The sequence below is a fragment of the Monopterus albus genome, unplaced genomic scaffold (assembly GCF_001952655.1).
Source record: "Monopterus albus unplaced genomic scaffold, M_albus_1.0 scaffold327.1, whole genome shotgun sequence".
NCBI lineage: Eukaryota > Metazoa > Chordata > Actinopteri > Synbranchiformes > Synbranchidae > Monopterus > Monopterus albus.
In genome coordinates, this window is record NW_018128207.1 from 137,544 (window position 1) to 151,405 (window position 13,862).

The 13,862-nt window shown below is 42.3% G+C and overlaps 1 protein-coding gene across 1 annotated transcript in view; it reads left to right on the plus strand.

The window, feature by feature from the left end:
- The window catches only part of frmpd1b (FERM and PDZ domain containing 1b), a 25,061-nt gene extending 11,472 nt beyond the window's left edge, over positions 1–13,589 (plus strand). The window contains exons 5-17 of the mRNA XM_020624422.1: positions 1,024–1,126; positions 1,507–1,552; positions 1,879–1,983; positions 2,194–2,289; positions 3,379–3,504; positions 3,742–3,861; positions 4,630–4,763; positions 5,943–6,069; positions 6,445–6,537; positions 6,714–6,896; positions 7,247–7,382; positions 7,629–8,582; positions 8,763–13,589. Coding sequence (XP_020480078.1) covers positions 1,024–1,126; positions 1,507–1,552; positions 1,879–1,983; positions 2,194–2,289; positions 3,379–3,504; positions 3,742–3,861; positions 4,630–4,763; positions 5,943–6,069; positions 6,445–6,537; positions 6,714–6,896; positions 7,247–7,382; positions 7,629–8,582; positions 8,763–11,350 — 4,811 coding nt within the window. The 3' untranslated portion in view covers positions 11,351–13,589. The remainder of the gene's footprint in view (positions 1–1,023; positions 1,127–1,506; positions 1,553–1,878; positions 1,984–2,193; positions 2,290–3,378; positions 3,505–3,741; positions 3,862–4,629; positions 4,764–5,942; positions 6,070–6,444; positions 6,538–6,713; positions 6,897–7,246; positions 7,383–7,628; positions 8,583–8,762) is intronic.
- Positions 13,590–13,862: the final 273 nt, after the last annotated feature.

Genomic DNA, 13,862 nt, shown 5'->3' on the forward strand with positions numbered 1-13,862 from the left:
CTCCTGGCATTCAAACTGCAAGGCATGGTGCCAGAGAAGCCACAGAAACAGCACAACCACCTGCTCATCCTTTTGAAAATTCAATCACTTTTCATTTAGACACTTTTGATAAAAGGGATGGAGAGGGAGAGAGAGATGCTGATCCATTACATTTATGGCTGTCCGGTAAAATAATCTGATAAATGTCCTGGGAAGGGTCCCTAGCTCTGTAATTGCTATCTGCTGGCAAAAAAGAAAAAGAAAGGTGATAAAACACACAATTTAACTGAGAGAGAAGATGCCACCAGGAAGACCCAGTGGGAACAGACAAAGGCCGAAGTACACATATGGTCAAAGAGGGTAAACTAATGAGTGTGAAAGTGTACAGTGTAAGGTAAGGAGAGAGAATGGCTCACACCTGAGGAGTCAGTGCGATCCTGGTGGTGATGGGGAAAGTGTTGGATGAAGAAGAGGGATAAAAAATAAAGTGGAGGAATGGAGGGGACTTGAAATGGAGCAATGACTTGCTTAGCAAGAGAGGGAGAATGTGTGCAAGTGTAGCCTGTGTGTGTGAGTGAGTGTGTACGCTAGCAGAGTAGTGTGGCATGCTGTGAGCGGGTCAAAAATCAGGGACAGATGGGGCTTTGCCAGGCAGGCTGGGTGTGCGAAAATATGTGTGCAAGGGCTTGTGTGTTTATAGATACATACATTTAGTGGGTTTGTGTGTGTGTTAGAATAAGCTGAAACTGCTGTTCCTCAGTCGTGCTCTCATGCCTGAAGACAAATGTGTATAAATAACTAGAGAAAGCAGAGCAGAGCTGAGCTCGATGAATCCCAGAATAACTGTAACCCCTGACATCCTGGGGAGCTGAGTCAGCCATAAGCATGTGTGTCATACTATGTGTGTGTTTGTGTCCCTACATCTGTGTGTATATATCTTTTTATCTGAACTGAAAGTGCAAGCCCATGTGTGCAGCTGGGTTTTTGTTTTATGTGAATGTTCACTCTTTGTCTGTGTGTGTGTGTGTGTGTACATGCATGTAGGGAGTCCTGCAGATGGGATCCTGTTCCCAGGAGACCAGGTGCTGCAGATTAATGACACAGTGCTGGAAGATTTGAGTGTTGAGCAGGTGGAAGACATGTTAAGGTGAGGAGAATTGCTGAAATACATCTATCTATCTATCTATCTATCTATCTATCTATCTATCTATCTATCTATCTATCTATCTATCGGTCTGTCTGTCCGTCTAGTATTTAAAAGCCATGTTTAAACTGGGTCATGCTACCAGTGTGTCCAGTCCATTCAGTGACTAAATACACTGTCATAGTTGTTTGATAGAGTGAATTTCAGTCTGTGAATGATTCATGTGTGATGATGCGTGTGTGTGTGAGAGAGCGAGAGAGAAGGGCTTAGCAAGTTTAGGGCAAAGGTCAGAGGAGAAAGTGCTTAACAGATGGACAGAAGAGATAACAACCTCTCTCATGTGCATGTGTTTGCATATGTTTCTGTGTATGTTTTCTGCACAGGGACTTGGAGGACTGTGTCACTGTGACTATCCTGCGGCACATGACAGTGAGTACAAAGAAGACATTGATTACCTCCGCTTAACACACACATTCATAAAGAATCATTACATCATTTTTCATTTAAACATACAATAAATGCTTTGTGCGTGTTTCCAAACATGTGACTGTAAACTCACGTCGTCTGACCAGATGAACTGCCTTCACACTGCCCCCAGAGTGCGATGTGTAAATGTAAATGTACAGTATTTGTGTCTGTCAACCCTTTGATTATGATTGTAGCTCTTTGTGTCTCTCGCTGGTCTCAGAATTAATCATACCATTACACACAATGTAACACAATGTAAACATCATAGCACTGTGTGTGTGTTGCAGAATCCCAAGTCATCTATCATGTCGGCAGAAAAGAGAGCTCGTCTGAGGAGTAATCCAGTTAAAGTGCGCTTTGCAGAGGAGGTGGTGGTCAATGGGCACACTCAGGTGGGAAAACCTTATCTGATACAGAACGGTGTCTGAGCCACTGATAAATGGTTATTTCTCAGACTTCCACACTTTTGATCTTTATTTATTTGGTCTTTATTTAGTCTCATTTTTAAGCTGTCATGCAGCTTTTTCCTGATATTCTATCTTTTCTCATTTGTTACCAGTTTCTGTCTAACCACAGTGATATCTCTCGCTGCTCTCCACCAGGGAAACTCTCTTCTCTTCCTGCCCAATGTCCTAAAAGTCTACTTAGAGAATGGACAGACCAAGGCCTTCAAGTTTGACAACACCACCACTGTCAAGGTAAGGAACTAAAAAGCATCTCAGTGCAGCTTTTCATACAGTGATTGCACAAGAGGTTCTAAAAGCAGGATTGCTGTAAAATCCATATATACACAGCTACCATGAAATTTGTAACCACAGAGATTTGTGCAACAGTTCAGGTTCTGCAGGAGCCACAGGCTCATACCCAGACCAGTACTCTGAGAAATAAGTATGGATATACCAGCTCCACACCAAGGGCTTGCTACTATAGGAGTGTGGGAGGAAATCAGCATAAGTAAAAAGGGAATGGAAAAGTCAGGGGTCGGTAGCTAAAAGTTATTCCTGACCTGTGTGACCATGAAAGCCAATGTTGAAGTTATGCAAAGTTATTCTCTATCACACCTCCAAGCTGAATAAAGTGAAAATACATAAGTCAATAATATAAATAATCTACAACTGGACATAAAATAAAACAGCAGAGATAGAAAATAATGGACAAAATGATTACTTTATCTGGCCTGGTACTCATAAGCCCCCTCACTTTCTCATAAGCATCATGAGACCAGACATGACTGGTTCTTGTGAAAGGTATTCTAGAAACAAGTGGGTGCATTTTATAATTGAAGCAAACCACAAGTTATGGCATGATTGCCCCAAGCATGACAGAGTGTGGGTGGACTGTGGCTGCTGTAGCTGTTCTTAATGATGGAATAATACAAAAGAATATTAGTGAAGGTGGTAGCTATGTGTGCAGTAACTAAGATCCATGTTACTGTAAGAATTACTTATGTAAGAAAGGCAGAGGTGGAGTTTGTGTGCAAGTCTAGAATTATCTTTAGGATCAGTCTGGAATTTGCAGGCTGACAGATTTTCTGTATCCAATCATCACAGTGGAATAGAGGTTAGAAAATAGAGTCAGTAACTCTTCACCCAGCAGTCCCATGTCTGTTGTCTCTGTAAGGACATTATAATTGTTAGATTTTTGCATTTGTATTTCAGATTGTATTCCCAACCAAAGGGGAAGCTGAGAGGAGAACTCAGTTTTGACCACCTGCCCTCAGTAGATGGGGATGAAACATATACAGTATGTCTATGGGTGTCTGAACTCTGTGTTTTTCACCATTGCAGGACATTGTTCTGACTCTGAAGGATAAACTGTCCATCCGGGCCATCGAGTACTTTGCTCTGGTGCTAGAGCAGCAGTACAGCATCACCAAACTGCTGCTGTTGCATGAAGATGAGCTCATACAGAAGGTGAATGAAACAATGACAAACCTAAACACACACACACAAATGTATTTGTAGCTGGCCCTTCATTGTAGAATGATTTGTTTTACAGCAGAAAAGATACTTATGTGCATCTTTTAAAGAAAGGAATTGCAGAAAACCAAGTAAATATAATGCAAAGGACAGAAAATGCATGGCTGTTATTTTTGGTTCATTTTGAAAGCTTACATACATCTTTATACCTTTGTCCCGTGTCTTCACCAGGTAGTGCAGAAAAAAGACTCCCACGACTACAGGTGTCTGTTCAGGGTGTGTTTCATCCCCAAAGACCCCATGGACCTGCTGCATGATGACCCCTCTGCCTTTGAGTACCTATTTTTACAGGTTAGAGAAGCTAATTCTGTAATTTACAGTACGACTTTCTATCTGTCTCCATTGCTGTACATCTTAGGAATCTTGTATTGTTTGATCTAAATCATAATTTGGCCTCATTTGCATTAAAACCATTTCACTGTATAACCGATGTTTAAAAATGGCTGGTAACTAAACCTGCTGCAAAGAGTGTTTCAGACATAGTGACAAAATCAAAGTTGAAAATATGTTTGAAGCTAACATGCAGATGCTCCCTATTTGCTTCTGACATCAGTTCAAAACTGTCCTCATCTTAACAGGATGTACAACTGTGGCCTTATATCATCTTGTAAACGTTTTGTGAATTAGCGAAGAATTTGATCATCTCCTGCACAAACATACTCACTGTTAGCTCAGCTTTGACACTATATTTATACTCTAAAAACTTGGATGAAATGTCTCAAAGCTGCAGACTGTCTTTGCATATTCTTGGTGCACAGGAAAGCACTTGGAGTGCCACTTACTGTATGTCATGTTGATTTATTGTTGTACTAGAAGTCTTTGCTTCCTCCTCCTGTGTTTGTTTTTCTGTATAAATGGCAGTTGGGGCTTCTCAGTGTTGGTTTACCTAAGATGCTCATGAGCTGTGGATTTTTGGAGTGATATAAAGTGTGTTCGTATAATATACTGTACAAAAAAATCTGAAAATATGCCATTTCAGCTGTACATCGATATGTTTACTGCAATGTGCATGTGCCTTTGTAACATCTGCATGCATTACACTGTGACTGTGTTTTTCAGAGTGTTGGGGATGTTCTGCAGGAACGTTTTGCAGTAGAGATGAAGTGTAACACTGCGCTTCGCCTGGCAGCGCTGCACATGCATGAGAGACTAGATAGCTGTGGACAGACCAGGACTTCTGTCAAGAGTATTATGTGAGTGTTTATCGTTTTATGGTTAAGATTGGACCGTCTGCTGCAATCTTTGTAATTTGGAGAGGGAGGTGTCTTTGTGTGCTTGACGTAATTTTTCCTGTTCATGTCTCTCTTTCACATTTCAAAGCTCAGCATGCACAAACACACATAAGTACAGGTTAATTTTCCACAGATCCACATCACTGACTCACTGGTTATAGATTACTGTAATATGGTTATATACATAAATACTCTGTCTATCATACATGCAAGCTTTTTTCACCTCAAGTTAATCTGATAATGCAGTCATGATTACAGGTGCAATTAATGGGACTTTCACCTAAAATATGGCTGTTTAGTAACATCTAGTGGCAGATCTAGGAAATATGCAAAGTCATCATGTCTACTCCACAAAAGCCCACAAACTCCAATGTGATTTTATATTTTTAGAAAAGTCTGTATTTAGTTTTATTGTAATATGCACATTTTCACCCCACTTACTGCTACAGTGGGTAGGCTTACTAATTACTTCCTGGAAAAGACCTGAGACCAAATATTTCCAACAACGTTTGGTATATCAATATCACTATGCTAATAAAATGTTAACTGTGTGTTGCACTGTCCACACTGACACACTTACTGAAGTGCTAATACAACCTTAGAGCTAGGCAGAAAAAACTAATGTCAGCCTCACTCTCAAACACTTATATTTGTATTTCATTCATGTAATAATCATACTAATGGCTAACAAGAGAAGGCACAGGTAGAGTACACTTCTTCTTTCTTTGTAAAATTTTAGTGAATGTGAAAATGTGCTTGTGAGCCAGTGCTTTATGATGCATTGAAAAACATGAAGCTAACATAGCTACAGCAAGAGTTGTCTGGTGAATGCATATCAGAAACTAGGTGGTTTGCCTTGTGAAAAACTAATATCACTGTGAAATCATCTTTTCTTCAGTTACATTATATTGTATTGTATATTTCATCCTACAGTTCCACATAGGTTTGGACTTTTGCTGAATTCCAAGCTTCTTCTTACTTTAAAAATGCTGCACCAATATTTACTTAGTTTTTTGGGGGGGAAATCATGTGTATGAGTCACTGTAGTTCACTCCCACTTTTAGCAGGCACTGAGGAAACAAAGTTCTTAATTATGCATTAAATCATTGTGCTTGTCATTTTTCACTGTGGTGATGGCAGAAAGGAGTTTGGCCTGGACAGCTTCATCTCTCCCACACTGCTGAGCAACATGAGAGAAAAGGACCTGAGGAAAGCCATCAGCTACCACCTCAAAAAGATCCAGTCCTTGCTAGAGCCACGTCAGAAGGTAGATATAGACTGATGGATGAGTGGAAGGAAGTGCTGAGAGGCATGAAGAGATTCATAGTGACAGTTTAGTAGAGGCTTTGGGGTACTTTTTAGCTAACACTTGCAGGGACCAGTAATCTCCAGTTTTAAGTGATATGACATCAATTTTGGAGAAAGACAGATGGTGGGTGGGAAATTCATTAAAAAAGTGAGTAGTAAGTCTGGGGCTTGGGTAGTGTTTCTGGGAAGATAAGTAGAGTATATATCTCTGTGGAGAGCATGGTTTTGGTCAGGGAGTCAATCATATTTCTCCTGGTTTTCTTTCATTCTGTCACCTTGCTGTCTGTCTTGCAGTCACTGTTCTCCCTTTTTCATGTCGACTGTGGCTTTGTAGGTAATATCTGTTACTCAGGCTCGGTTGGCCTACCTCACTCAGCTGGGAGAACTCATTTCATATGGGGGACGATCATACACAGCCACAATGATGGTAAGAGTTATGAGCCAAACGTGCCAAATGTGTTAAAGCATATACTGTGTAACAGATTCAAATAATTCATACTCAAACTGCTCAAGAGCTACTTCTTTAATCTTTTTTTTTTATCTGCACCACCTCCTTTTATTTCATTCTGTTCTGTATTTATTCTTACTCTCATCTACATTTAGCTTCAAGACAGGGAAGTGCTGGTTAGCCTGCTGGTTGGAGCAAAGTATGGGATGAGTCAGGTCATCAACCACAAGCTCAACGTGATCTCTACACTGGTTGAGTTCAGCAGCATCAGCCGAGTGGAACTGCTTTCAGAGTCGGACAAAGTCAGCCTACTGCGCATCTCACTACACGACATGAAGGTACTGAAGAGGCAGGATGCATATTGTATACAGTACCTGGTCACCGGGGCCACTAGGGTCTGTGGTCCATAAACATGTAGACACAGATAAAAAAAAAATGGATGTTCACTCAACATGCCACATTTGTGCCAAAGTGCATACTAGATTAAATTTAGGTCAAGCATTCCTCCTCAGAGAAGCAAACATATACAGGCTAGAAAAATGTGTGGTTGCTATAGAAAGCAAATTCGTTGGACTCAAAGGTGACTTTCTCTCCCTCTTTCTCCCACTCCATTGCCTTTTCTCCCTTACCCTTTGGCTTTAATCACTACCGCTTTACCTTATCTTCTGCAATGCCCTCCTCCTCACAGCCATTTGCCTTACTGATGGACTCTCTGGCAGCCAAAGACTTAGGGTGTCTGCTGGGAGGCTACTGCAAACTCCTGGTGGATCCCAGTGTCAATGTCTTCCGTCTGGGGCACCCAAAAAGGTTCGCCGTAATAGAGGGTGTGTGCTATGAATCCCTATCAAGTGAGCAAAAATTGTTTCACTTAAAATTAACACTTTATGGCCTTGGCCTTTTAATAGAAATTTATCGCATCAAATGTTGATGTATGTTACCAACCAGTATGGGTACGGATAGATAAGCAAGTCATACTATCAAGATTTAAACTTGATTCTATTCTGCTGATGTACTAACAAATTGTTTTGTGACACCTGTCTGGTGTTTGTGTATTTTCCTGGTGTTACTAGGTTATGTGTCTCGCTGCTGTAGTGACTCAGATGACTCAACAGATGAGGATGACCCAATGGACTCTCAAAGTTATAAACGTCCAGACCCTGCAAGTCAAGACTGGGAAGGAAGGAGGAGAGAGGAGGAAGAAAAGAGGAGAGAGGAAGAAAGAAAGGAGAGAGAGGAGCACAAAGGCAAACAGGAAGTGAAGATAATAGTAACAACAGAAGGTAAGGAAAATGAGGCTGAAGAGGAAAGAGGAGCAACAGGGAGTGGTCTGCGGAAATTTAGTATTATGGATGAGGAAATGAACCAGGAGACCATGTGGTACCACACTGACCCACGGGTCACCAGCAGCTTCTCCAGTTTGTCCAGCAGCTCCTTGAGCGCTGCACTAGAAGAGAGTAGTGCTGCCGCAAAAGCACTCTGTGGACAATGCACAGGTGGGGAACTCTCAAGCTTGGACATTCACCACCCCTACATCTTGGAGACAAAACGTTACCAAGGGCCCCTGCGACCGACCAACCTCAATTACCGCGGCAATGACAACTCTTGTCTTTGCTTTGCTGAGCTCTCCAAGGCTGATTTCCTTCCTAGTCCACCTGAAGCTACCAGTGATGATGATGATGATGATGATGAAGAGACAGAAAATAGGGGGCTAGGGGAACTCAGACGCATTTCTAAGATTCCTAGTTCAAGAGATCTGAGAATGATTGATAGCACTCCATTTCAACGATCACCCATTAAAAAAAAGAAAAAGATTCCTCCAAAAGTCCCACTAAGGACAAGTTCCATTCCTGGGCACAAAGCAGGACAGGCTGAGCAGCGCCTCTCCAAGGATGAAGAGGGTCTATTCCTGACTCCTTCACCCAATCCTAAGCCAAGTCTTCTGCTCAAAGACACTGTCTCAGAGTCTGAGGACGAGTTTTTTGATGCACAGGAGAGACTTACTCCTTCAGTTCCTGATCTGTCAGGTTTGTTTACAGCATGTAAGGCTACTTTGTACATGAATAACATCCTTCTCATGTTTTTGTGAAGGTCCGTTGTCTGTGACAGTGTGTTTGATTTTTAATGTGATGACAATATGTGACAACAGTAAGACATTAATGTGATTAATAAAAGTCCTTTTCTTTTGATTTGTCTCTATCTCACAGACTCTGAGGTGGCAGACCGACGAAATGCTAATCGGTTGAGTGGTACCTGGAATAGTCTTCCAGCTGTGCCAGGAAAAGAGCCATCCTCCCCCCTTGCCAATAAAGTCCACTGCTCTAAAATAAAAAAGGAAGTGGAGCTGCTTAAAGGATCCACAGATAAACTTTCCACCCAACAAGCCAGTCCAACAAAGCCATTACAGAAACCTGAAGTTAAGGTCAAACCACCACTGGCACCTAAACCCCAGCTGCCTCCCAAACCTCAGGTCATTCCTCCCAAGTCCCCCCAGCATGGGAGATCATATGCCCACTGCAATGGGGATGCCTCTGGACGTCTGTCCTCCGAACTCCTGGAAATGGAGCCAGACACAATGGAATTCAAGTCTGTCACATGTGGGGCAGGTGGACTACCTTTATCATCATCCCTGATTAAAGTAGTGTGGTCCAGCAAGCAACCACCACCCATCACAACACCACAAACTGAGGAAAAAATGAAGAGGCAAGAAAATAGCATAAAACAGACTAAAGATTTGGGACATGAGAATGGCACACATGTGGATTCCAAAGACAAAGCATGCATTTCTGATGAAAAGGAAACTTCTAAAGTTGATGGGGAAAACACTGGGACTGTCCTACCCACAAAAAAACTGTCAAACCTAGCCCCTATCCCTCACTCTAATTCAGGTACAAAGCCAACTGTTCCACCACCAGTGCCCCCAAAACCCACTTCTCCTGCCCAGCTCCATCCCTTATCACTACCTGCTAGCTCTCCTGTCTCACCTACTGATTCAAGCAAAGGGATTTTCAAGGATAGCATAGGTCCACCAAATGGAATCCATCCTTGGAGCGGCCACAATGGCAGTGTCCAGACCGGACCCAGGAGAGTCTCTCTGAGCCATGAGAGCCTCTCACCCAAAAGTACAGATGCACCTCTCACCCTTACAACATCCCTGACCTCAACAAGCTCTAAAGGAGTTGGGGGTCTAGAAAGCAGAGAACCTGGAAGATCTGGTTCAGGATTAGACCTGAGGACCAGCTCCTCCAGTTTGGGAGGTAGACTTCCAGCCTCTGCCCTGAGAGGGAAAATCCAGGCACTGCCTTGGTACATGACCCGTTCCCAGGAAATTCTGGGAACTCTTGACTTTCCCTCCACTAGCTCCATCAATGGAGACACATCTGGATTTGGCTCTGGTTTGTCTGTAGCCAGTGGTTTATCTGACCTAAACAAAACCCCTGTCAAGGAAAAAGAGACAGTGGCCTTGAAATCAGGAGGGAAAAGGAACATTTTAGAGGATGGAGCTGAAGTGGTCATAGCCACCATTAAAGAAGCCCAGGAAGTGACCTCACACATGAAAAAGGCCAATGGGACAAACGGTTCACACCCTAATCTGAATTTTAAAGAAAACAGTGTGCATAGTGGAAGTGTTTCATCAGAGCAACCTCAGTCACGGCCCCATTCAGCAGTGGGGCTGGGCGGTGGGTCTAGCATGCAAATTGGAGGTGACTCACCGACCTCTTCACTTGCAGACACTAGCCCACCACAGCAGCACCGTGAAGCTTGTGGCTGCCGCACAGTTTACGCCCACTGTTTCAGTGGAGACACTGAAGATGGTGTTAGCTTTGATGAGGAGCTTACTGTTTATGAGTTCTCCCGCCGCACACGCCCCAAACCTACCCGACCTGCCCCTGTCTCTTCTCCTACAACACCCTTCCCAAACCCCAATATCTTGTCACTGCTGAAAGACAACCCCCGTCCGCTCTCTACTTTTTCCACTGCATCTTCTGAACTCAGTCCCCTAGTTTCATGTCCAGTTTCCCCCACAGCCTCATTTGGTGGTCCTCTTCGTTTCCTTACCAACAAAAATTATGGTGGGCTGAAGGGAGGTTTTGCTTCCCTACGTCAAGATATAGATCAACTTCTGCTGGTCTTAGAGAGAGGAGCGCTCAATCAGTCACAACAAACATCATGTCAAGACTCAAGACCGGATGTCACAGGGATGAGAGAAGGACATGACCTAAATCACAATGGAAATGAAGGCGATACTACTCCTGCTCCAGGTCCAAGTTGTACTGGGTCAAGCCCTGCCACCATGACAGAAGCTGAAAGGAGTCTTCTCCAGGCAGAGGCTCGACGATTAGCATCTGGGTGTCAGCGAGCCACACGTGTAGGTTGGGCTCCTGATGAAGCCCTACGTTCTTTATCCAACAGCTTTAGTGCTTTGGTTCAGCTGTCAGCAGCCTGCCTGAGAACAAATCCCTGCCCTGGCTGTGACGTCTGCCGTAATGTGAATCTAGTCCACAAGGATGAGGACGATGACAGCCAGGAAGCCATGGATAAATTAAAGGAGATAGTGGGTCTGTACCGGGAGTTTGTTGGTGCTGTTGAGACAGCTGGAACTGGTGCTGGAGTTGGGGGCAAGAGTGTGGGTCTCACTGGATCTGGACAGGGTCATGGGGAGGGCGACGGGGTGAGGCTGCTGGCCAAACGCTGCACTGTGCTCATCTCCTCTGTATTCACACTCACGCAGCTCTTCCGGACACGCACACTAGACACCTCAGACCCACCTGGCCACATACCTCTCAACTTTTGACCTGTGAACTCTCACCAACTAATAAGTCACTGTTTCTTTGGAGGTGAAACAAGAGAAAACAGCACAGAGCAAACTGGTGTGGTACCCCTGTGCTCTTGGACAGTAAGTGCCATGCACACCACAGCACAGAGACATAAGCCGACATTACACACACACACACACACACCAAACAAAATTCAAAGAGAGGAACCTTCACTGCGTGGCCTCTTCTTGGACACGTACAGACTATGCATATGTACATATGAATTTTATAATTATCTTATAATTTTCTTATTTTATGATACAATATCTGTATGTATGTAAGGATGGATTACCCCTGTATGTATTTATGTATTTATTTTTACAATATTTTCACCATGGTCTGTAATGTGCAGGTCACTGGTGAAAGAAAAAACTATGGATGTCACTGGAACTAAAATTTTTTTCCTCTCTTTGAGATGGTATTATGATTTTTTTCCTTTTGCTGCTTTATAGATTTCTCCACTGAACAAGGTGTAATCTGTAAATGGTCATTTTTCAAGTTTATTATTACAGGACATATTACTGACAAAATACAAAAAATATACTTTTATCACACTTGCAAAACAATGTAATTGACTGATTATTTTTATACGTGCAGGGACCGCACCTTTTTAAGGACTAGGTTTTTCAACATTGCCGGCACATATAAATGGGATACAAAACTATACCATTACAATGCAGGGAAAGCACTTTTGACTGTTACAGATTGCACCTTATTATGAGACACATAACCTTGTGTAAAGTGTTTCTTCTACCCCTTCCCTGGTCCAGGCTGATTCTGAGGGAATGCTTCATGGAAATACTCCCATTACCCAAATGTATGCAGTATTAAGCAAGTTTTCATTCAAAGGACATGACATCTATATCTGGGAATGGGTGAGTGGAGCCCAGGGAACAAAACAGAGGACCTTATATATGTAGTTTAAAAATGTTTTTGACTAGGCACAAGGGAGACTGTTAAAACTCTGTCCAGATGTAGCAAATATCCAAAGTCTTAAAACACCAAGCCACAACTGTTCCCCACTGTGGTTTCCTCTTTGGGCAAACCACCTTATTAATAACAAACTGACTGACAGATCTGGTCTGACTGCTGTATTCTGGAGTCAGAACTGTAGATATAAATTTAAACCTCTGTGTCCTATTCTGTCTCAACCTTAGTTTATGGCTATGCAATCATGAACTCCTCACCCCCACATACTGTATTCTTGGTTTTTGTGCTAATTTTACAAATGACAACAACAACAAAACAATAATACATTATGTTCTTCTGAATATAATGGGTGCTTCTTTTGTTTGGAATGTCAGCTTTTGTCTTGTTTCATGAAAACCTACCGCATTATGGATTGCAACATTCTGCATAATTGCATGGCATTAGCATTTGTCAATATGTTGACTCCTGTCTATACTGATGTCTGTGAATTGTCAGTAAAAGGATTACATTGCTCCATCAGTTTGCTGATGTACAGTGTTCACTAATCAGACCATCCATATCACATGGTGCCAGCTCAGTTGATGAGCCATCCGATCTGAAGGATTTACTCAAGCCACCTACCACAACAGCACAGTAATTAAGCCAAATCAGTCAGCAGTTGCTTATACAAATAAGATAAGGGGATCAGTTGAAATAAAGACTGCTTAAGTGAGGAGATAGGCAGTATATCTTATCTACTATATTAAATGTGGCTACGCTTCAAAAATGAGGCATGTCTCTTGTGTGAGACTGCAGAGATTCAAGTTGCCATGGAGGTCATGTCCAGTAGCAGTGTTCATCACAGCACTAATACTAACACACATTGTGTCTCAGGATCATCTCTAGTTGTTCAATCAAACAGGCCAAAACAACAAAGAGTGCCTGTGTCACCTGCGTTTTTTTCCCCTGTATGGTAAAATTATATCATTTCATATTCAAGAGAACATTGTGTTTTTACATGAGCATCACTTTTCCATACCCACGTACAACGAAATCGATGTACCAAGAAATGTACTGTTTGGGAATAAATTACACACTGACCTTGATAACACTGGATGTGTTCGGGTTTTGTCTGTAGACAATTGTTAGCCACTAGTGATCTTGATTTGTGCTTCGTGAATTTCATGTACTGGTTCATACAGTGTAAGTGAGTCTGTTTATCAGATCATAATACAGTTGAGAGCCACTGTTCTTGACTTAACATTAAACCCAAGGGCAACTTTTAACAACAGCACACAGAATGGTCTGATGATAAATCTAAGAAGTCTTAACAGCCTCTCTGTTTGTATTGTCTCTACACCACTAATTAGTTAATGAGCATTACTGTGGGATTTCTTTCCCAGCATTGAGTAGTAGCTTCCATGAAAGCAGTGTTTATCTGTACCTTCATTATCATTCCTTTCTCTCATTTGGTACTGTTAAAGGCTCAATCATTTAGAGTGAACCAACATTTCCACCCCTGTTAATAAAATACATTCTTAAATAATGAATTTGAATGTTAAAATCTTAAGATGATAGAAA